At 36.0% G+C, this 23,167-nt stretch overlaps 1 protein-coding gene across 1 annotated transcript in view; it reads left to right on the top strand.

Annotated features, from left to right (window-relative positions):
* CCDC6 (coiled-coil domain containing 6) overlaps positions 1–22,083 on the top strand; it is a 53,727-nt gene extending 31,644 nt beyond the window's left edge. Inside the window, exons 4-9 of the mRNA XM_067299784.1 lie at positions 2,047–2,150; positions 3,904–4,064; positions 6,699–6,855; positions 10,104–10,204; positions 14,047–14,171; positions 16,502–22,083. Of these exons, the coding sequence (XP_067155885.1) occupies positions 2,047–2,150; positions 3,904–4,064; positions 6,699–6,855; positions 10,104–10,204; positions 14,047–14,171; positions 16,502–16,696 (843 nt within the window). The 3' untranslated portion in view covers positions 16,697–22,083. The remainder of the gene's footprint in view (positions 1–2,046; positions 2,151–3,903; positions 4,065–6,698; positions 6,856–10,103; positions 10,205–14,046; positions 14,172–16,501) is intronic.
* Positions 22,084–23,167: the final 1,084 nt, after the last annotated feature.

Here is a 23,167-nt window from a genome sequence, read left to right on the forward strand (position 1 = left end):
AGCATGTTTGTCATCCTTCAGGGCACAACACAAGGCTCATTTCTATATTGTGGCTGATGACTTCAGCTTGTCACTGTGCATGCTCACCTACATATAAATTTCTAATTAATAGACTCTGATGCCTTGGTGAGGGATGCTATAATATTAAGTGTAATTTTATATTTTAAAATCAGAGATTCTGAATAAATCTCTCTCTTAAATTCCAGTGTGTTCTTTTTCCTACCATTAAATGAAATAGATTTACTTTCACTAGAATGTTTTTGTATTCTTGTTTGGTGCTAGTTCAATAATATAGTTGTAAAAATGATTAAGAAAGGTCAAAACAAGTGAATCTAAACAACAATCCATTAACTAAGTGATGCAAAAAACATTGCTGCAGAGTTGCAGTGATCTGCAGTCAACCTTTTTCATCATGTGCTTATTTAGATAGCTTTCTGGTGCATTGAAGATGTGCATGTTGATAATGTAGGAGCACAGCATACAAATTCCCAGAATATTTTTGTATACTTGTATACTGAACTCTGTCAGCTCCAAACATTGGCCAAGCAAGCTGGCTAGTGAGCAGTGCACTAAGCAGCCTCCTCTCCCCGGGGGCTGAGCGAGCGTTTGTCCTCCGTGCCACCCCAGCTCTGGTAGTGGGGGAATGAGGCGTCTGTCAGGAGCCAAAGTCTAATCCTGTGTGGAACAAGCGGGTTGCTCGTGACTTCTGATATGTAAGGCTAAGTTCCCTCAACTAATGTAGACAATCTAGGACCTCAGTTCAAAAACCCTGTTTATTAAAAGTGGTAAGAATTTTGTCAGATGTGAAAAGCTTTGCTAAACATTTTTTGATTATTTTCTGTTCCTCATTAGTCATGTGTATTAATTTATATATATATATTTACAGTAACTAATTGTCCTCAGCTTTAAGAAGAAAGTTGTGCATTAATTAAACTCGTACTGCTGCCTGAAGTGCATAAGTTTAAGTTGGAATCTCTCTGTTAATTTAGTAGTTGGAACACAGGTCTTATGAATTTAAATGTTACAGTAGTACTTCAGCCATGGTGATGCAAAAAACATGCAAGGAGATCACTTAATATTTCTGTTTTCAGTCTTTCCAAGTTGTAAAGTGGGTATATTTGCCCATCAGGAAGGTGGTGAATGTTAGCTAATCTTGGCTGGAAAAATAAGTCTGTAGTATTTTCTATTTGTAAAGGTACTGATCTGTTCAAGCCTGTTTCATTCCTGTTAGCTTTTAGAGTTCAGCTGCCTATGTTGTTGAATGCTGTTAGTATTCTAGTGTATTCTTATTAATATTTTAATTGTATTTGTTCTGAAATAGTAGTAATAGAATTTTCATGTACAGTTACATCCACTTTTATTAGCTTGTATTTGAATCAAGGATATTTGCTCACACAAGAAGTGAATGTGAATAATGCCAGGTTAAGTGTTATCTTTTATAAAACCTTTGCTAAAGTAGAAATAAATTGTTTCTGCTGATAAGGACTGATGCTGTAACACTTGTGGCAGTCCAAGTAATTTTCTTCTTTGCTATTTTTGTTATGTTGCACTTGATCTAGCACAAGGCAAACTTTTTTTCTGTTTCTGGCATACCTAAAGGTGTTTCTTTTGTTAAAAATGTCTAAAATTTTTCATAAGAATAAATGTCTACATAGTAGAACATAGTATTAAATTCAGTTTGAACTTCAGAGACTCATGGAATAGGAGACATCTTTTAATAGGCTTGTCATATCATTAGTTGCCACATGTCGGCTCTAGCCAACCATGAAATAAAGAAAAACTTGAAACCTGGGCAAGTTCTGTGTGAAAAATTTCTATGTTAAGGACTTAACAATTGTGCAGCTCCAGAATCTCTTGATTTTTTTTCCACAAGATTTGGCCCTGTGACCAGTATGTTGTTCCCAATTTTGGTTTCCTTTTTGCTTCCTCCTTGCTATCTTAGAGTGTCACATAAAACAACCTCATCATAGCAACAATCTTTCGTAATAACAGGTCCTTGCAGAAAATGCATTCTCGTCATTTTCACTGATTGTTTTTCCTCCTCAGCTAAGACGTGAGAAGATTGACCTTGAAAATACTTTGGAGCAAGAACAAGAAGCACTAGTGAATCGTCTCTGGAAGAGGATGGATAAGCTTGAAGCAGAAAAACGGTTTGTCTTGTTGCAGTGTATTTATTACTGTGGAAGAAGCACCGTCTAATACTTAGTTCTGGATTAAATACAGTTGTCTCAATCCCACAAGGGTTGTTTAATTTACGAAAGCACAGAGGTTAAAGCAGTTGTAAAGCTCCTTCTTTTCATGATATTACATGCTTGATTGCCTAATCTAGATGAAATTAAGTAGTATAAGAAATGAACTGGGAAAGCTGGAAACAATTTGCTGAATTTTTTTTGATTGCTGGTAGACTTTCAAAGTGTCTGTTCTTGGGTCAACTTTCTGTTTGTGAGCCAAAGAAAATAATGTGACATTTTAGTGTATTCATTATATGGGAAAGCTCTTGTGTTTTCCCTATCTTCTTGAAGAAGACTCTAGCTTTTTCTCCGTGATGTGCACTTGTGTCAGTGAGTCTTCCTGCTGCTTCTTCAATAGAAGAAAAGACTGAGGCTTTATGTTCCTGGTAAAGCTAAGATTAAAAATATGTATTAAAGGGAGCCTCTGTGGGGGGACATATCATAAGAGCTCTGTTCTTCGTGGGGAGTAGAGGAGAAGAGGTGATGAATGCCTTATTTCCTACTATACATTGTAGGAGAGTTATGTTAATGTGACTCCATGAATCCTAACTGGGGCCTTGGCAAACACCTGAGACTACGTGAACTGCAATTTTGGTAGTTTTGTTTTACAGAGCCCTGCTGAGTGGAAGGTGCTCTGAAGAGCTTCATGTAATACACAACAGTGGTAAAGCCATAGTGGATGGGCCTTTGGTAGGATTTTTGTGCATCTTAGTCTTTAAAACTTTTTTAAGCCAAACTGTTTCTGGTTTAATTTATCCCAGACTGTGTGCCTTCTCACCAGCAGATACAATGGAGTCATAGACCATGCTTTAATACGACTTTGTACATCATGTGTGTATCCTAGGCCGTGCAAAGAGTTGTGCTTGCATAGTGCTGTCCCTGCTCTTCAGGGCAGACTTGGATCTGGCCCATCAACACGTTTCTAGTGAAGAACAGTTTCATGTTTTCAGATGGAAAAATACTTTATATATAAACTCCAAGAATCTTAATTTAGAACATCAATATCTGCTACATGCTTATTTCTTTATAGGAAAAGTTCATTACTCTTGAATTCACAGGAATGTATTTGAGGTATTTGAAACCTTGTCTATGTGAAGAGAACAACATGATGAGAAATATTTTTCTCTTTGCAGATAATAAAGCGAATATCTGCTTCAGAAACTGTCAATAAAGTTCTTTCTTTCACCAATCCAATGAATGTTGACTAGCAATGCAGAAAAACTTTTGCATCATCATGAATACTATGTTATTCATTTCTCATCTTCGATATGTGTTCTTCATCTGAGAACAGAAATAAAAAACTCAAGAGAGATTAAATGAACTTGCTTAGAAACAATTTTGTGGTAGTAGAGTTTTTAATATAAAACTGAAGTACCTATATATAGTCCATAGTGGTTTATTTTTCCAAACTATAGGCAGAAATGTTTGCCACTATCAGCATCTGAACATTTAAGAAAATCCCCTTAGAGCTGTCCCTGGACAACAGATTTTATCTTTTTTTCTATTTTGGGTTAAAAACGCATTATAAATCCCCCCAAAACTCTCCCAAACACAGTCATTAACATAAATCTTAGTATATATCTGTCAAAATCCTTGCAGTGGGTTTTTGGTTTTGTTTTGTTTTGTTTTTCTGTTAGAATTGATGGTAAAGTTTAAACTATTCTTCATACAGAATTTTGCAGGAGAAGTTAGACCAGCCAGTATCTGCACCACCATCGCCCAGAGACATATCAATGGAGATAGATTCTCCAGAAAATATGATGAGACATATCAGATTTTTAAAGAATGAAGTGGAGAGGTTAAAGAAACAACTGAGGGCTGCACAGTTACAGCGTGAGTAAACAACTTATATTTAAATCTTTTTAAGTTTCTGTAATGTAAGATTTCTGTCTAGACTTTCATGAGTTTGATTTTAAGGTAGAATGAAAAAGTAAACAAGTTTGGACTAAAGCATTCTCATAATTGCTGGATTATGGCTTGTTAATGTATTTATATTGCAGGGGTTTTTTTAGCTTTACTGGAATGGTGTGGGGGCAAATTTCTGTACTGAAGAATCATCAAATATTTCTTGGCTATATTTGGGCCAGAGAAAACATTTCTATGGCTTTTTTTTTCTTTTTTTTTCAGAGACTCTTACCAGTATTTCAACATACAAATTCCTCAAAACACACCTATGAAATACATTGTAAGAGTCTAGTTACAAGTTAAGAATTACTCAAAAGAATTTATAGGTAGCAAAATAAAATTCACTTATGTATAAGAAATTCACTTGTTAAGTGATTCCGGCTACCTTTAAAGACTTGTTTGTAGCTTTGTTTTAAAGCTAATTGTTAAAGTAGCTTTTTGACTTCACAGTATAGCAAAACAAGTAATCTCGCTGTGTTCTTACTTATATAATACCACTTTGGAAACATGCAGAATAAATAGTTGTAGAAGCCTGCCTGTTCCTGTTGTGAAAAGTGTCATGGACCCTTGGCCAGCAGTAAGCCTGCTTTTTGCCATACCTTTTAAGAGAGGGCATATGATTTTGAAGCACTTGTTCTTAGATGGCAAAAAGACCACTTGTGCTTCTCTGTGATCTTTGCTATCCCCTAGCTTCATCTCTTCGTGCTAAATCTAAAATTTCTATCTTAAGTTCATCAGTTATGCCTTTTTTGGTAGTGTATTTTCTGGTCAGTAGCATTATCTTTCAACTGATAAGTAGGTATCTGCTTATATAGGTTGATACAAAAATCTGGAAGGGTGGAAAACAGACAGTATTCTCCCCCTTTAGTGTGCTGTCCTTGAGAGGCCAACTGGAATATTTCAGCTAATATTTACAGAAATAGCTTACCGGAGGCAACAGCCTTCTTTACAGACAGAGATGATGGGAGAGTGCTCTTGTACAGAGACTTTATGCCTGAGTTTGTGGCATTAATAATTTGTGTCAGTTAAAAGAAGATAAGGAATGCTAATCTTTCTTTGTACTTGCCAATTTTGCATTGTAGCCTTCACTTACTGAACTTCAGAATGAGAGCAAGGCCTTTGATACAAAGCACTCTGTGTGCGGATCTAGTCTAATTAATTAGCTTTGAAGGGTTCTTTATTATTTTGAAGTGATTTCTTGTTGAATTACTGTGATTTAGAGTAAAATTTTAAATGCATTTTAAGTCAAAGTCTCTTTGAAAATGAGATTTAGGCTTAAAGAGTGCTTTTTTTCCTTGTGAATAGATTAAACAGAACTGTGTTAATTATAGCAACACTGATAAATAATTGATTTACTAGTTTATGGGCTGCCTGCAAGCTGAATATCAAATTGAAATACATTTTTCAGAAGGAAGTTTAGTGATTGCAGTATGTGGTCGTTAGAGAACCTCTACTACTATTGATAAATGCTTACTGAAGTCTGCTTACCAAATTCTGATATTGGTATTACATTTTGTATTTTTTGAAGTACTTACTTCCTGTCTAGGAAATATATTGGTATAATACCAGTTGTAAATATGTAATACTGTTACGTTTGGGGAAGAAGTGATATTTCCACAGAGTGGAGAGAAATGCATTTGGGAAAGAAGTAGTATTTCCACAGAATTGGAGACAAATCATATTTTGTTGCTGGCTTGGGAACAGGATTCTAAAACAAGAATACTCTTGTGATTGATAGATGTTGCGTAAAGAAATGACCACAAAATTTTTTAAATATCAAAGAATGCACTGTACATTTGATTTAGAAATTAGAAAGTATTAGAAAGCTTACAGAATGTTATATGTGGTAAGTCTGTGTTCCATTTTATTTAACTAATGTGTCAAAATGCTTCATAGTTTTCCATAATTTGATTTAACCACTTTAATATGTGATGCCAGCTATTTAATTGATGTTTGCTAAGTCAAATAACCATTGATATAAAGAGTAAATCATTTGTTGGCTTTTAATATTGGTATGTGTCCTGCTGGCCAATCTCTATGATAAAGTGCAATTGAAAGCACCCTGAAAAATATTTATAAGATAGCAATTTAACATAGGTTTGAGAGTTTTATATTTCAGAACTTGTTTTGTGCTTGCTTGCTTGAAAACGAAATATACCTTTAATATAGTTTCCTCCCTGTGTTGTAGTAAAATCTTTGTAAACATAAAATTCCAGTATTTCAATAGATCAGGAGTCATCATATTTTTTTCTTTATGGCTTGGTTTTACTATTTTTTATGAGCTTTTGCCCTGCTTTTCAAATTCATTTAATTAAGTACTCTAAAACTTTTTGTTTTTTACCTTTATTTCCCAATTTGCTGTCAGGCAGTGATTTGTTTTAGTAGCCACCATTCTGAATTAGGCTTTGAAGTAGACTTAGACATGAGGTTTTTGAATGGTCAATTCTGAGCACTTTCCACACCCTTGTTCTTAAAGTATTTAGGTTAATTTAAGCACATCATATTTGTCTGTCTGTGAAATGGAATTTTAATCAAACTTTAACAAAAGTTTCTGAATTTCAGATTCGGAGAAGATGGCACAGTATTTGGAAGAGGAGCGTCATATGAGAGAAGAAAACTTGAGGCTTCAAAGAAAATTGCAGAGGGAGATGGAACGCAGGGAAGCGCTCTGCAGGCAGCTGTCAGAAAGTGAATCCAGCTTAGAAATGGATGATGAAAGGTTTGTATTTTCTAGCCATCCAGATACGTTGTCATCGAGTTTATTAATCAATACCCATACTACTTTCTGAATATTATAGAATGAGTATTTATAGAAATAACCTGCTTATAGTTTCATTTCAACATATATTAAACCTATCTGTGGCGTTGATGTTCAGGTTAATTAACTCATGGTACCTTCGTTTTGCCCCTAACTCTGTAAATGCCAAGAATTTTGTGAGGTAGGTAGGAACAATGTCCTTACCTGGGGCTAATTTGTCCTTTGCAGAAAGTAAAATGTGTAACATTGGGAATCTTAGCCAAATCCAAGGGTGTAATATATAAAGACTTAGAGTAAGAGAGAAGGAAGCATTTCCAGAACCCTTGGTTTGTTCTTGATGTGCTGTCCCTATTGTACATCATATGTTCTGTTACAAACATAACATCCTTGTTGCTTCTCTATTGCAAGCTGCATTGCACTGACCTTACAGATAGTCTTGAACTTTTCATGGTTTTATATGATGCCTTTCAGGATTTCCTCGCATCATAATGATGACAGTGTTATAGCTTGAAAGAGGTTTTAAGTACACTTTGAATAAAACATTCTTGTTTCTTATCAAATGCTCACAATTTTTTGTACTGTTTTACATTATTTTGGATTTATAGTGGTCCTTTTAAAGAACGAAAAAGTCACGCTATGTTGTGTTTCTTCTGATGCAGAGATATTTCTTCTTGGGTCATTAGTATATTTGTTATCAGACATCATTAACTACAAAACAAAGTATCAGATATTTTGTTTCAAGGAGTACCCTTAAAAAAATTCAAGGCAGTGTTTTCTTTTTAATGAAATACTAGGCAACTGACATATATTGCAGTAGCAGCTGGTACTGTGATATAGTGAAAGCTGTATAAATTAGATGGTTGTTGGAAATACAGGATTCTGGTGTTTGAGTCTACTTTTATTATCCTAATGTTTTCTGCTAATATTTACATTTACAGAAATATCAAATCAGATAATCAGCTTGGATTTTTTTTTCTGTTCTCTAATACTCTTAGTCAAAATTTGAATTTACATGAAATATCGGTGTTCATCCAAAAAGAATGGGCTATGCTAAGTATTTTTTTTTTGTCAAGCAGTTGTAGTGGTAGTAGTAAAACACAGGAAAAAGGTTTTTAAATATTGTATACTTGTAAGAAATTTCATTGTCTTGTTGATTTGTTTGATACTACAAAGACATGACAAAATCCCACCCAAACAGGTAATTTGCTTTATAATTAATAAAAAGTAAACTAAAGGAGGAAGCAGAAAACAGAGATATTAGAATGGTAATTCTTAGGAGAGAACTATATAGACAATTATGGAACAACATGTAGCTTGATTTGAAACTAAATTTTTGTCAGCTTGCATTTTCTTCTTAAAAATGATGGTGTTGATGGATCAATATCCAGGTTTTCCTGTTGCATTCTTCTAGTTGATGATACTTATTTTTTGTAGATGGGGATAGATGAGAATGCTTTACTGAATGCGAAATACACAGCTCTCCCAAAACTTCCTCCCCTTGACTAGCAATAGCTTTGTCTTCTCAATCCTCCATCCCGTTCTCTGGAGTAATAGGGAAATTTCTGAAACCAGGAAGCATACTAATTGTGTGCTGCTATTCCATATGACATCCAGGTAACTAGGATGACTCTTACGGAAAACTGTCTCTACAGAAAATAAAATAAGGTTAAATCACAAAGATCACTGCTTAGACGTAATATACTTATTTGTATTACAAGTGATTTTGTGGTGTACGGGTAGCCCAGTTAGTGTAACTTAGCAAACTCTGCTACCAGTAGCCTTTTGGAAAAACTTGCAATTAAGTAAAATTTAATTTGCCAGCTGCTGTTCTCTATTGCAACTACTCCTGTTACTTGATCTATCCAAGTTTAAACCAACTTGAGTGCCACTACAATGCATTGCATCCATTAGTTGTTGCAGCTTAGTAACCCTGAACATCCTGGTTAAAAATTGAGGTGCGGTATCAAAACACGTATCTGTTTTTTTAAGAACTGACTCTCAGACCTCAAAGTCGTCATGATTGGTGAGTTTCATGAAATAGAAATATTTTTAAGGCTACTCCGTGCTTTTTTTCCCCCCCCTGTGATCTGGAAATAAATATAGCTGCTAAATTTTGTGAGCAATGGTGGTAGAGAGGGAGATAATGAACCAACGGGAAGTTAAATAACTAGCTTTATCTGTAGCTTAACTATGTCCAGTAAAAAATAGAGCTAAATGTAATAGTATAAATCTGGCAGCACTGATCTGCAACTTTATCTGCAAGAGGGGATGAGCAGGGGTGAACCTATAATCTAGGCAATGACTGAAAAATCTAGGCGGAAAGTATATAAGCAAGTCAACCTGAACACTGCCAGCATAGTGTTGTGAAAAAATAAATAAAACTACTTTTCATATATAAAAGGTAAGTGGCAAGCAGGAGCAACCGGTATGATTTTAAGCTCCTTTTTATACAGGGCAGTAGTAGCACTTGATGACTGATCTGATCTATGCAGTGAGGAAGGTACAAACCAATACCACTGAAATTATTATAGATGAGATAAAATGCTTTGCCTGAGATTCTAATTTGCTAGCTTATCAAAAAGAATTTTAGAGCTGTCTTGCTGTACAACCTGTATCTTTAGAGGTGAAATGTACTGGGTTCAAAATAGCTCTCTGTTCCGGTGGCAAAAGACATAATGAGCAAATGGCTAGATGCTGAAGCTAGATGGATTCATATACCAAATAGGACGTATTTTTAACTGTGAGGCTGAATAGCTGTTGGAACAAATTATCAAAAGTATGATGGCTTTTCCACCTCTTTGTGATTTCAAATTAATGTCGATTGTCTTTCTGGAAGATATACTCCAGCCAGGCAAGCTATTGAGTTCAAGATAGAAACGATGGGTAAAATACAAGAAAGTAGTATAGGTCAGTTTGGACAACATGATTTATAACTCTGGCCTTAATATGTACTATTTCAATTGTGTGCAACGTGTACTGTTTTAACTGCAGATGACTAAGATAAGTCCAGCTATTTCCATTGCAAATTAAGCCAGTATTTGCACCTTCAGCAATGAAAAGAGTATTCCTGTCATGATTTCCTAAAGGTGATTGGTCCAATGCTAATCTAATGTAATTCTTATGGGAACTGAAAATGCCACAGTGAAGCATTTAAAACATGGCACATTTTAAAAGGTTTAATCTAATTATTCTTTGCCTTTTTTTGTTAGATATTTTAATGAGATGTCTGCACAAGGATTAAGACCTCGCACTGTGTCCAGTCCTATCCCTTATACACCCTCACCAAGTTCTAGCAGACCTATATCACCTGGTAAATATTTAACCCAGTTTCTAAAATTTTTGTATGCATCACATAGTAATGTGCCCTATTAATATATTTAGGTAAATAGCCTTTGAAAGCTAATCTGGGAAAAAGTGCATCATAAATGTAAGAATAGTTTTGCCTTAGATTTCTTCTAGCGCAGCATGTTTTCAGATTGTAATATTTGGTCACAGTGTAAAACAGAAAAGGTCAATTAAGTAGCTGTTGTTTGAGCTTTTTCTTTCTTTCTTTCTTTTTTTTTCTTTTCCTCCTAGAAGTTGTCTCATGGGGCACATAGTTCAAATAGATTTCTAGAGTTTGGTGATGAACTAGTAATGGGACTGCTGTTGTGCTGTGCATGAAAACTTCTTAAAGACTAATTTTGAAAATGTTAGAAAGAAAAGGCCATTTCTTTTTTATTGGAGGAATGGCTTTTGTACTTCTGCTAATTTCTATTGTAAATCAATTACGATAAAATTAAGAATTCCTGTCTCTAGTATTTTATATAACAAAGGCAAACTAACCTTTTCTGAATATAATAAATGGATGACATCTTCTTTGGAATTCCAAAAGAACTTGAATGGATTATACCTAACCTCAAATGATTGACTTTTTAATTACTGAACGTATTTTTTAAGTCAAAGGAAATGTATTTGTGTTATTTAAGACATTTGTTGACTGTCATTAAAATTCCTGGAAATTGCCATTGAACATTCACTAAAAGTTGCTGGCCACAGATGTTATATGACGATCACAAATTAACTTGTATATAATGAAACAAATCCTGCACGCCCTACTTTCTCAAGTTCACCTTTAGAGCCTAACAGGAAGAGTCTTACGACAAAGGCAAATGCAATGTGCTCTATACTGACATGTTCTGCAAAATGGGATTTAGACATTTTCTTACCCAGATCTGCTAGAACATATAAAATGTGTTTAAACTCTTTGGTTTTCAAGCTTGACATTATTTTTTCAAAGGGACTCCAGATAGTTTTCATCCTGATGTTGGTAAAAGAGTAAATGTATATTAAAATTAACTATAGCTCTAAGCCTCCTTATTATGTTTGAAATATGCATTATGAAGGTTTAGTTTTTGAGAGTTTTAGGAGGTTTTAGGGGGTTATGAATGAGCCAAATCTCTTGACTTTCAAAGTTTTGCAAGATACGTTACCAGGAAAATGATGTGTATTTTCTAATCCTTAGCTGGTAACTGGGTGCAGAAATGTAATCATACAAACAAGTGTTCTGAAACAATTGCTTTGGACATTCATGGTTGTACACATACAGCTTTCATAATGATCTAATATGCAACTGCACTCTGCCTGCAGTCCAGCAGGGGTTATAAAAAGCATGTGTGGGGGAAACTGGCCCTGTACAGGCTTGTGTCCTAGCCCTGCCTAGAAACGTACCCACCGGAGGTGCTGGTGTGTCAGTGCAGGAGTACTTTGGTGGTTTGTTGTTCCTACGCTGGGACTGAAACTCATTCCTAGTTCACTGCTGACTGTTGTATCAGCTGCCTCCTATAATAGGAAGTGGAGTCCTGCATCCTAGTGGAATTATATTGCATAGGTAGGGGATGCTGAAATGCAGCCTGAAACCAAGGTACAAACAACAAAGCTAACTTGCTCACTTCTCATGGAGTTCCCAGTTTCGGTGGTGTTTGTACAGCAAATGTTCCAGGCTAGCAGTTCTGCTCAGGCAGCTATGTTCCTGTCTTCTGTCTCTCATAAATTAATATCTGCAGTTGACGGTTTCAGACTTCAGAAAAATATAAGCAGCAGCTTGTTAGAGGACTAATGAGATCAGGAGAGAATTTCATACAACTGTCTGGTATGTATAAATGCAGTAGTTGATGAAAACAAATAGTTTTTGAGAGTGCTTTATATCTAAAGTAATACAGTAAGATAATGCCAAAAATACCCAGCACAAAATAATGCAACAGTTACATTTTGCATCAAGTAACTATATGACTTGGCATGTTTCCTTTGGGAAATGATGAACCTGAATTTGTAGAAACACAATTTGAAACCATTTAGAAGTGCTATAATTTCACGTGGGTAGCCAAGGTAGGTTTAACGGGTCAGACTCTTGCCCTGAGTCCTGGAGCCTTTCGTGCTTGCCTGTCTTGAGACTGTTCTTTGGGGGCTCTGTCTCAGACTGAGATACTGTTGAGGTTTGTTGCATGGTGTGTGAAACTGTGAAGATGAGGCAGCTGAAGGAAGGTTACTGTCATTACCAGTGAGTCTTTTCTCTAGCCTAGATAAACTGTTTCATGGTTTGTTTCTGCAGACAGACTAGGTACAGATTTTGGGCTACAGAAATATAACTGAACTACTTTGGATGTATGTGCACTGCTCTGGTGTCACTTCTTTGACTGCCATGTAGACTTAGACTTGCATTTGTAAAACTTTTGGAGCTGTTTTTACCTGAGGTAGTTCAAAATTGGAATGTTGCAAGGTGACTTAAAGCTTTTTACCCTTTATTGTTCTGGGGTTTTGTCTCTGTCTTGAAACACAATTGTCATTTCAGTCTGGTTTTTAGAATTAACTTGAACATTGACTTGTATTTCTGTCCTAGCGCTTACAAAACCTCTTAGTCACAAAACATGCTGTACAAGCAATTAGATTATGTAGTCAAAAAACAGATTATTTTTGTTAAGCTTTTGCGTTACTTAACTATTCTAAAATGACAGTGATTCCACTGGAGCTGCTGGTAGTTTTCAGCAGACATACATTGGTTATGGAGTGGCATCAGACTTCTAGTTTAAAGAAGCAAGAGAAGTATAATATGTTTTCTTGCATGACTTCACTAGTTATCTGAGGCTTGGGTTTTTTTCCTGAGATGTTATTTATATTATTTATAGGTAGTTAAGGTCAAACCCAGGTGTTGGAATGTACTTTAAGTGCAGTGGCACTATGTTGTGTTGATTTAGTGTTGAAGAAGTATGACGGCTGTTAAAACTAGCATATTGTTACGAAAGTTTAATGGGTATTTAGAAATTTTTTGGTAATGCTTCTCTGAAACACTTGTTGGTTTCTGATGCCAAACAGCTGAGAAAATAGTTTTGTCTCCTACCCAACTGATATATTTGTCAGAAAATGATAGCGAGCTAAAGGTTTTGGAAAATCTGCTGTTTTGAGAAATGCTCAAAATGTTCAGAGCACTTTAAGGTCAGAACTTGAGAAGCACTTAGCAGTGGCTGTTTCTCTTTACCTTCGTTAGCTCTTCAGGTGCTCTTCATTTTTATAAACTAGTATCTATAGAAAGGAAATGTTTGTATGGAAGCCAAATGTCTTTTAAAGCATTTATAGGGAATTTATCTAAACTGAAAGAACTAGATAATTTCACCTTTGAATATGAGACTTTTCTTAATGTGCATAAAGCAAGTTATAATTTTCAACGTTAATTCTTCTATTAGTGCTAGCATAGTCCAGCTATGGAAGCCTGCCGCAGAGCGTTTTAACCTCACAGCTCCCTAGGACCCGTGGGTCCCTGCCTATACAGGCCGAGGCAAAACAGGAGGCAGCCTGGGCAACTGTTGGTCCAGGTGCAGATCTGGTATGCCTAGAAGAAGCCACCTCCAGGCAGTTTCTTTCATGTGGAAACTTTTAGTTGCCAAGTGCAAGACTGCTTCTCTGGGCTCGTCTGCTTCTTCAGGCAGTGTTTTGTTCAGGGAGCCCTTTTCTCTGAGGAGAGAGGGAAGGCTGGACGGACGTGTCTGTGGACTGAAATCAAACTGCCAAGTGAGCCTTACCCCGTTTATATTAAGTACAAAGTGATGTTTAACATTGTGTAATAGGTGACACAATCAAATAAGAGTGTTGATGTTATCTCGTTTTAACAATTTTTAGGTCTGTCATATGCAAGTCACACAGTCGGTTTCACACCACCAACTTCACTGACTAGAGCTGGAATGTCTTACTACAATTCCCCAGGCCTTCATGTGCAACATATGGGACCATCCCATGGTATTACAGTAAGTATTTAAAGCAGTAAATATTTGTTACAAATGTCAGTTTGGTTTTTGAAAGTTATGACTGCTTGTCCTTAAGCTTTCTTACAACATATTTTTGTAAATGTTTGCTTTTGTCTCCTTACTCCAAGATATCTATTGCTGCTTCCTTCAACCCTGATTTTCTCTTCACCCCTCAGAAACTGATTCTTTTTGGAGAACCCTTTTTCTGCAAAAGAATAGGATGTATTATCATCTTAAGGACAGTAATAGGTATCATCTTATGGATCAGCAGGCAGGGTGTGAGAAGTGATGTTCTAAGCTACTGAGCCTGTCCCAGGAAGTAAAAACATTGCTTTCATTTTTCTCCTAGTCTCCACCATCTGACGGATGAGTCATCTGAGGTTGCTCCAAGCTCAGGTTTTCTTCAGGATGACACACAATGCTACCACCATGTCACTGTAACAGGCAGTTAACTCTTATTTTCTATTTCATTGGCAAAGAAGAAAGTTAATTTATTAAACATTTGTTAGGACTTTTTCTCAGTATATTTTTCAACTGGATTTATTTCCTTTTTACCTCTGTTCGATGCATTTCTACTTAATCAAGTTTCTTCTAAGTATTTGTGGAGTTTAATGAGCAAACAAAGCTTAAGTATCAATCACTTGGCAAAATAGCTTATAGTTGGTGTATCAAGTCCATTTTTATTTTTCTCAACAGGTATGGTAATATGTAAATAATATCTTGTAAGGTTTCCACTTACGATTGTCCTTCTCAGATGTAAAAACTTGTTTCAGTAGAATTTTGAGTAGAATGTTAAAATATGGGTACTTCTAAATTGCGTAGGTGAGCTTGCTAAGGTAAACTGTTAATTCCATTGATGAAATGGAGATAGGAGCAATACAGTGGTGGCTCAAGCAACAGGCTGGAGCTCAGCAGGAGCTGGTCCAGGACTCTGGTGCAGCCCCTTGCCATGTGTCACATGGGTTAGTCGCAGAAAGATCTTTGAACTTCTGGAAAACCTAGAACCTGATTTTTCTAAATCAGTTTTTCATTGAACTTTGTGTTTTTGATCTCTGTGAAATATTACTAGTTCTGAAATTGTAAACTAATTGGGGTCACATTAAGTCACTGTGAGAAAGATGACCTCCAGGACAAAATAATAACTATTTTGAAAAAGGTGTTGATAAGTGGCTCTTGTCTTTGTCTCCATACCGAAGCCAGGTCCTTTCATATTATTAGAGGTCTGCTAATGCAGTAAATGTTTTTAAGAAGTATTTCAGAAACAGAAGTATTTCACCAAATAAATCAATCAGTTGTTGAGGATCCCTTAGCTTTTCCCAGAGAGCATTAAAATAAACTATTATATATAGTTATATTGAAAAAAGATACAATATATGTTATTTGACCAAACTGCAATTTGCTTCTGGATTCTTCATTTTTAGTATCCATTACAGAATAAATTGACTTTACACGTAGTCCATTTGGTGTAGCACTATAGCCACATTTCTCCCCGGAGCTGCTTGTCTTCGGTCGGTTATTAATTTTGGGTGTGTGGTTTGTTGTACCATTAAGTTCTTAATGCCTACTGGATCAGATCTTTGTGCATCTCTTTGGTTTCAAAACAGCAGAAGGTAGTGTTCTGCAGTGTAATTTATATTTTTACATTGCTAACTTTAAAGAAATTTTTTTCTCTCACTGCTTTGTGAAGATAAATACAGTGAGTATTAAATTTTTGTGTGTTTTAGCATGCAGGTTATTAAAAAAAAAAAAAACCCAAAAAACTGCAGTTTCTGTTGAGGAGAGCTCTCTAACTACTGCTTCACTCCTGCAGCTAAAAAGGTTGTGATCTTTTTCATGTGATACTTGCTCTCTAAAGAACAACTTGAATTATGTATTGGTGTTGCTTCAGTATGCAGTCTGAGTGCTAAAAAGATTCTGGGCAAACTCTTCAGAAGTTGAAACGTTCCCACCTACATTTGGGTACACCATACTTTGACTTTACACGCCAGCAGTGTAAAGTTAAAAGGTCATTGGCACCTACTTCTTGGGCAAGCAAAACTGTCATGCTGTCTCTACAGACTCGTTTTTTTCTTAGGTTGTTGGTTATCATAGGTAAAAGTATCTTCCACTTTCCTTTGCTGCTCCATTTCAGAGTAGCATAATTTACATAAAGTTGTATTGTGATCCTTGTAATGTTTTGAAATGATTTCTCCCACATAATTGTTTGCTTTGATTTTTTTTTTTTATTGTGATTTTTTTTCCTTTGCCAAGCTCAATACACTGATTAGAGGACTTGCACCTAAAGTTGTTCAGGAGTGTGTTTAAACATAATTTCAATATTTGTTCTGCAGAGGCCTTCACCACGAAGAAGTAACAGCCCTGACAAATTTAAACGTCCCACTCCTCCTCCTTCTCCAAACACGCAGACCCCAGTGCAGCCACCTCCGCCACCACCACCACCACCACCTGTGCAACCTACGGTCCCATCAGCAGCATCGCAGTCAGCCACTTTTCAGCATTCAGTGCATCCCTCCTCTCAGCCTTAGTGCATGTGCTCAGCAGTCTGTATGTCAGAATTGGACTCATAACATGGAGCAGTTTACTAAAAGCCAAAGGCTTACTTGGCATATTTGGATTTGACTTATTTGCACTGAGGTTATATAGGCTTCACTGTTAATTGTGTTGTAAACGTTTGTATAAAATGCAGCCAGTGTTGTGGGTCTACAACACTAACTTAACAAACTTTTCCATCAGTGTTTACTTGAACTACATGTACGTCCATTCTCTGGCTGGAACATTTGCTACTCTGTTTGGTAATACGGCATTATGTCGTTTTGCTTGGCTCCAAAGCTTCATTTTCCTGGCTTTTAGGTTTGTAAAATTAAAGGGATACCTTTTTATATTTTTTCATGACAATTTGCATAAAATTAAAGGCATGATGGGCTATGTTATAAATTCTGAAATATTAGTGTTTACCAAGCTTATGGTAACGCAGCACTACGTTTCAGTTATTTGAAATAACAGCTTCTAGTGCAAAAGTGAGTCAGACACCCTAATCAGTGCCCAAGACACATACTCTATTGTATCACCTAGTAAATAAGCTTAATTCAGCACACACGACACATCCATACTTCTGTTTAAATTAAACATGTCAAATGTATGGTACAGTCTGAAGTTTAGAGTGAGGGAACTGACTTGTTGGAGTACATGGAATGTATAATTCGTTGGACCTTAAGATTTGAGTATTTCACTTGTCATTTACATTAACCTGTAAGCTGTCCATACTGTGTGATCCATCACAATTAACTTCTGTAAGCGTGGTCCTGCCCACAGGTTACTGATAGCTGATTAAAGTGTGCTCTTTGATTTTTTTTATTTTTTATTTTTTGCTGCAGAAGGCAAAGTGATTGTAGAGAACAGCTGATTTTTTTTTCCTGTTAAAATATATTAATTGTGATTCCCCTGAAACAAAGTTTGAACAAGTATTCTAAATGTTCAAAAGTCTATTAGAAAATAAGGTATAAGATGAGCATATAGGAATATATTGGTGTAACAGCCAAAACTGTTGTATTGCTTGGTAGAAACAGAAACAGAGTACAAAAAAGTAGCACAATGTGGCACTAATGAATGCTTATTTAGCAGCCTAAGCCGGTACAATGTATAAAGAAATGTATTCTGAATACATTCTTTCCATTCATTTAGCACAAATAAATTGTTTGGTTTCACTTTGCAGTGGAACAAAGTGTCACTTCTTCTTGATATTGACATCTTACTCAGTTTTATTTTTCCTAAGGTTCCTGTTGAGTACTGAGGCTTATATATTATTGATGATTTTAAGTGGTTTACCTCATATATATGGATATGTGGGCCATGGAAAATGACAAGAGAATGTTTATTTTATGAGAATATGTATCTGGGTATAATCAGAGCAGAACATGAGTAATTTATCTTTTGTTTACAAAAGTTTGTTTGACATGCCTAATGCTTTGTTAAGCACATTTTAAAGAAGGAAATACAGCATTCTGGTAGTATACTAACACTTGTACATATATTTTCATGTTTGCCGCTCAACTATTCAGTAAGAATTGCAGACTGAAAATCTGTATAAAATCAGTGCTCTAATTCAAAATAGTAAGTTAAAATAATGTTGTAAGAGGTTCAGCTTAAGTAAGGCAAAACTAGAATTTCTTCACTGTAGCTGTGTAGTTTCAGCTCTGAGAGCTTTAGAGAAATGCATATATAGTCTACTACACTTGTTAAACCAATATGGGATCAAGTGCATTACATTAGTTATGGTAGTGACTCTCCAATAAAGTGATACTCTCAAGATTGTGGCAGGCCTAAAATCTGACCAGTGCTTCTATCTGGAAATGATCAACCATAGCAGGTGCTCACTTTTCAGTAGAGAAACTTGGCTGTGAGCATTTTAATTAAACAGAGCTCCTGAATCAGTGGTAGGATTGCATATGAGAAAATCACAGGCTGTCAAAACTGATATTCTTGGTGGGACTAAGGTCAAGATAGGATTGGTTATTTAATTTGATACTTATCCTTTTGTAAACATAAGACAAAGATATAATATTTTAAAGATAGGATTCCAGCTCAAGTATACCACTATATAAAATGGTGCCCTCCTTTCTAAAGTGCTTTAAGATTCTTGGACAAAAGTCTCCATAGAGTGTGAGCTCATAGTGGTAGTAGAATATATGCTGGGGGCAGAGGGAAAAAAAGCCTTTAATAGTGTTGCTTTAAAATCTTAAAATGGAAAATTGCCTAGATAAATCTACATCTGAAGCATATTCCAAAATTGAAGTTCTGTAACCCAAGTTCAGCTGCTTTTATAAAGTGTCTTACTGAACTCTCCTTACTGTTCCAGTGGGACTATTACCAGATGAAAGTAAAGAACTGACAAATGTGTACTAAATCCTGAAAATGTAACAAGGCACTAAATTCGCCTTACCAAACTAAGAACATTGAACAAATATTTGTGTGCGATCAGAAGTGTTAAACTCTATTTATAGACTTTTTGAATAAGATAAGGAATTGTGCACAACCATCTCCTAATAAATATAAATGGATTTTCAGTTTTGCTTGTGAATTATAGTCGTGAATTATGATTCTGCAGCTATGATCTTATCAGAATCTCATGAGACTGGAGGGATTTACTAGACAATGAGGTACAGCTTATCGTGAGTGCTTTAAGTACCTGGTTTCTTTATTTTATCTGGGTGGGTTTCTGCCGTCCTCTTCATTACTAATGCCTATCAGTTGCACACTGCATCATCACTAGTTGCATAAGGCTACAATAAGGTAATTTTTAGTAGTAATGAGCATTTTGTGTGTGTGTGTACTACTTGTGTACAGTTAAAGGTGTAAAAAACCAAAAAAACTCCTTCTAGCTGTTTCAGCAGCACTTTCCTCTCTGACAATCAAGCAGCTTTCTTTTACCTTTTCTCTCAAGGAATCTGGCTTGGACACTGGAGTACAGCTGATACTCTGTAGAGCATTATGATTTTATCTTATCCACGAGTTGTTCCAGAGAAGTTCTTGGTTTCATCTGTTCGTAGCTCTGAGAGATGAAACGCATTTGGAAGAAGAGGTGGGACTGTTTGGAGGTAGTCTTCCAGCTAAGAACTAGATACGATTGTTTTAATGACATCTACTCCTCTGAGAACATATTCCCAAGGGCAGAAAGGACTATCAGAGTTTTTCAAGAAAGTGACAGCACTTTTCTATTAGCGGTCTTGTTCTACTGTAGCTAAATAGAAAAGGATTCCCTTTCCTGTTCAAATGTTCCTTGTTCAGGAATCCATCTGCCTAGACGAAATTTCTGTGGATTTCAGCTGAATGAAAAATATAGTCCTGGAAACAAAGAAAATAATAAAACTTCCTAGAATCTCTGAGAGTTGCACTGCTGACAGGAGATAATTTAGACTCCATGTATTTTGTTAAATAGATAGAAAATGATCACCAAGACAAATGAAAGAACCTTGAATACTTTGTCAACCAAAGAACTCAATTTCTCTTTCTCAATATAGATTATTTCTTACTAAGAGGATTCATCCAAGGACTTTGTTCAAGTCTTGTAGTACTTTTTCTAATCTAATGCTTAGTCTTGTAAGGGGTTGGAGTTATAACACTGTTCAACGCTTTTTGATGTTTCCTTTCTGTTTCAGTCATGGCAGTCTATTTCTTTTTGATCCTTGGGAGTCTACAGAGCATGGACTATGCAGAGCATCTCTCCCCTGTTCAAGCCATCTCATATGAAACCAGAACATTCATGAGTGTAAGCTATAAAATTACAATACAGGCTTTTGTTACAAAAACCTCCTTAAGGGGAAGAGTTGTCCTCTTGGAAAGAAGAGAGAAAACAAAGCCCTCAACTACCAAATGAGCAAGTTTTATCAGTTCCCTGAGGAGCTGAATAATTCTCTCGTCCCTTTTAAGACTTGGGCTAGACTTCCTAGTCTTTCAATTTTTTTTTATTTCCACATTTCATTGTAATAAGTACTCAGGATATCCCTCATGTTCCTGTTGGATAATAGCTACTTGTCCTATTACAATTAGAGGTTAAGAGCCATTACTGCTTTGTGGACCAAAGGAAGTCACTGAAAATGCCAGATTGTGGCCTCTGCGATTCAGTCGTAACTCGAGTGAGAGTGTGTGCTGCTGTTATGTTTTCTGTTTTTACGCAGCTATTCCTGCATTAGTAGTGTGCCCTGAAGAAGAGACAAAAATCTGGAGGTTTGATACTGCATTAAGAGACGGCTACTATATTAGGGAGAGTAATGCTTGGTTTTGTTCAACTAGTTGGGCTCCAAAGGAATGTACTACCTCATCTTTATATTGGAATTACGTGGACATGGTATCAGGAGAAATGGCGTAGCTATGCTAGGTTTTATTCTGCATATCCTGTCCAGATAGAAGTCTTTCCTCACTGGAACTGGACTACAAAGTAAATACCTTCCTGTAGGTGAGGAGTTGGGGGGATTAGGACAGGTGGTTGAATGCTGAGTTTGAGAAAACTGTGTCTGTGTAGTAAATTACTGCTTCGAATACTCTAGCTAGGCCTAGGAGATGCCTGTGCTAAAACTACATCATTTTTCTTTGTGGTTTCCTTTCAGAAAATATTGTTGCAGTTGTTACTTAAATCCCTGGCACTGGCATTTAATAACAAAAGAGCAATTCCCCTTTCCACAGAAATATTGGAAATAGTTTTCTGCTCACATAGCTGTGTTTTCTCAGTATATAAATTAATGCTATATCTATAGACTAAAATGTTTTATGCTAGTGGTAATACCTGAGCTGTCCAAGGCACTTTAGTTTGTGGTTGCTAACTTTTGTTTTGGCGGGTGTTTCAGATGAAATCTAAGCCTCCTTTGGAGGAAGAAAAAGATCACCTGAGAGATGTACACTGTTCCTTTCCTGCAGAAATACAGTAGTTTCCTCAAATGCAAGTAAAAATGGAACAAACATCCATGAGCTTTTTGAAATTTAAATTTAATTTCAGTTCCTTGGTGATTTCATTTGTGTACTTAGGGAACCTGTGAAGCCTCATTTTAGGTTGGCTGGGTGTCTAGTTGATTATCCCATGTTTTCCTGATCCTAGTGAATGAAGTCTGTTCAAATTTGGATCAAACTTATAAATCCACTGGTTAAAAACAATAGTCAAAGTGCAGATTTGTTGAGCAAGAATGCAAGTAATGACTTAAAAGCATTACACTATGATGGTGTGGATCAGAGCTAATCACTGAAAGAACTCAGTATCTGAGAAGTTTTTTTAGTAGGTTACATTTTTTTCCTGTATTAGCTGTGTTATTGCTTTGTTGTATCTCTCAAGGTGTTTACATATATTTGTAATTGTTACAATATCTGTAATCAAGCTCATTTGTGCCTTCATGCAGCCTTCCAATAAACACTTGATTTTTTTGTATTTACTTGTATTGGAAGATTGTGGGGTGGATTGTGTATTTCTTTTCTATCTGCCAGCCTGTCATCACTGGGAAGAGGAGGAAGAAAATGGGAAATAGGGATGAGAGAAAGATACGTTCTTATCTTAAATTTTGCTGTCCTCAATTCTTGTTAGGTCATTTCTGGTATTTTCAGTTAAACTGCTGAGTGGAGAATTTGGGAATTGCCTTCTTTCCCTAATAAAGTTTATACATGAGATGATCCTTGCTTTGGATTAGGTGCATATTCAGGGTGTAATCTTGGCTGCTCTGCTCCTTCAGCTTTGCTTCCATCTTGGAGGAATGTAGCTGTTTCTTGAGCTACTATTTTGGGAAAATTCCTGGGTATCTTTCTCCCTCTGAGTTAAAAAATCTATGCTTAACCTTCTCCAGATATCCTGCAATGTGAGGACAGGCCTTTTTCTTTTTTTTCCTCTTTTTTTTTTTTTCCCTGCAGCCAAAACTGCAGTATCTTTTGGACTTAGTAGGTCTGCTTACCTTGAAAGCCCCTTCTGATGTTTGGGAAGGGGAGAGGGAAGAAAAGAATTTCATCTTTTTTTTTCTGTTTTTCTGAGTTCAACACTGCTAAGTGTGTGTGCAATGTTAATGTTGTAGGAAGTCCTATCATATGGGTTTTGAGTCTGAAGTGGTAAACAGCAGTACAGCTACTTGTCTAATCTGATATTAAATATGAGAGGAAGAAGAGGAAGAAAAGGAAGAAAATGTTTCCCTGTCTGTGTAGTGAGTTTGCTGTGTATTTGATAGCTCAGAATAGAGTGCTTTTGCTATCTGTATGTAGCAGAAAAGATTCTGGTATCTAGTGACTTATTTCAACCTGTCTTAATTTTCTTGTAATCAAGTGTGATTGTAGTTGAGCAGTTCTGTTATTGACAGATTCAGTCCTTTCCTGATACGGATTTGTCCCAGGAATCCACCATGTTTTCCACTGTTCTGTGTTCTTTTCTTGTTAAATCATTGTATTAATCCATTTGAATTTATGGCTATCTTTTATTGTAGTGAGTACTGTTCTGATACAAGGGTATTGTGTTTCTATTCAAAGATAGTTAA

This window comes from Apteryx mantelli, chromosome 7 (assembly GCF_036417845.1).
Source record: "Apteryx mantelli isolate bAptMan1 chromosome 7, bAptMan1.hap1, whole genome shotgun sequence".
Classification (NCBI taxonomy): Eukaryota; Metazoa; Chordata; class Aves; order Apterygiformes; family Apterygidae; genus Apteryx; species Apteryx mantelli.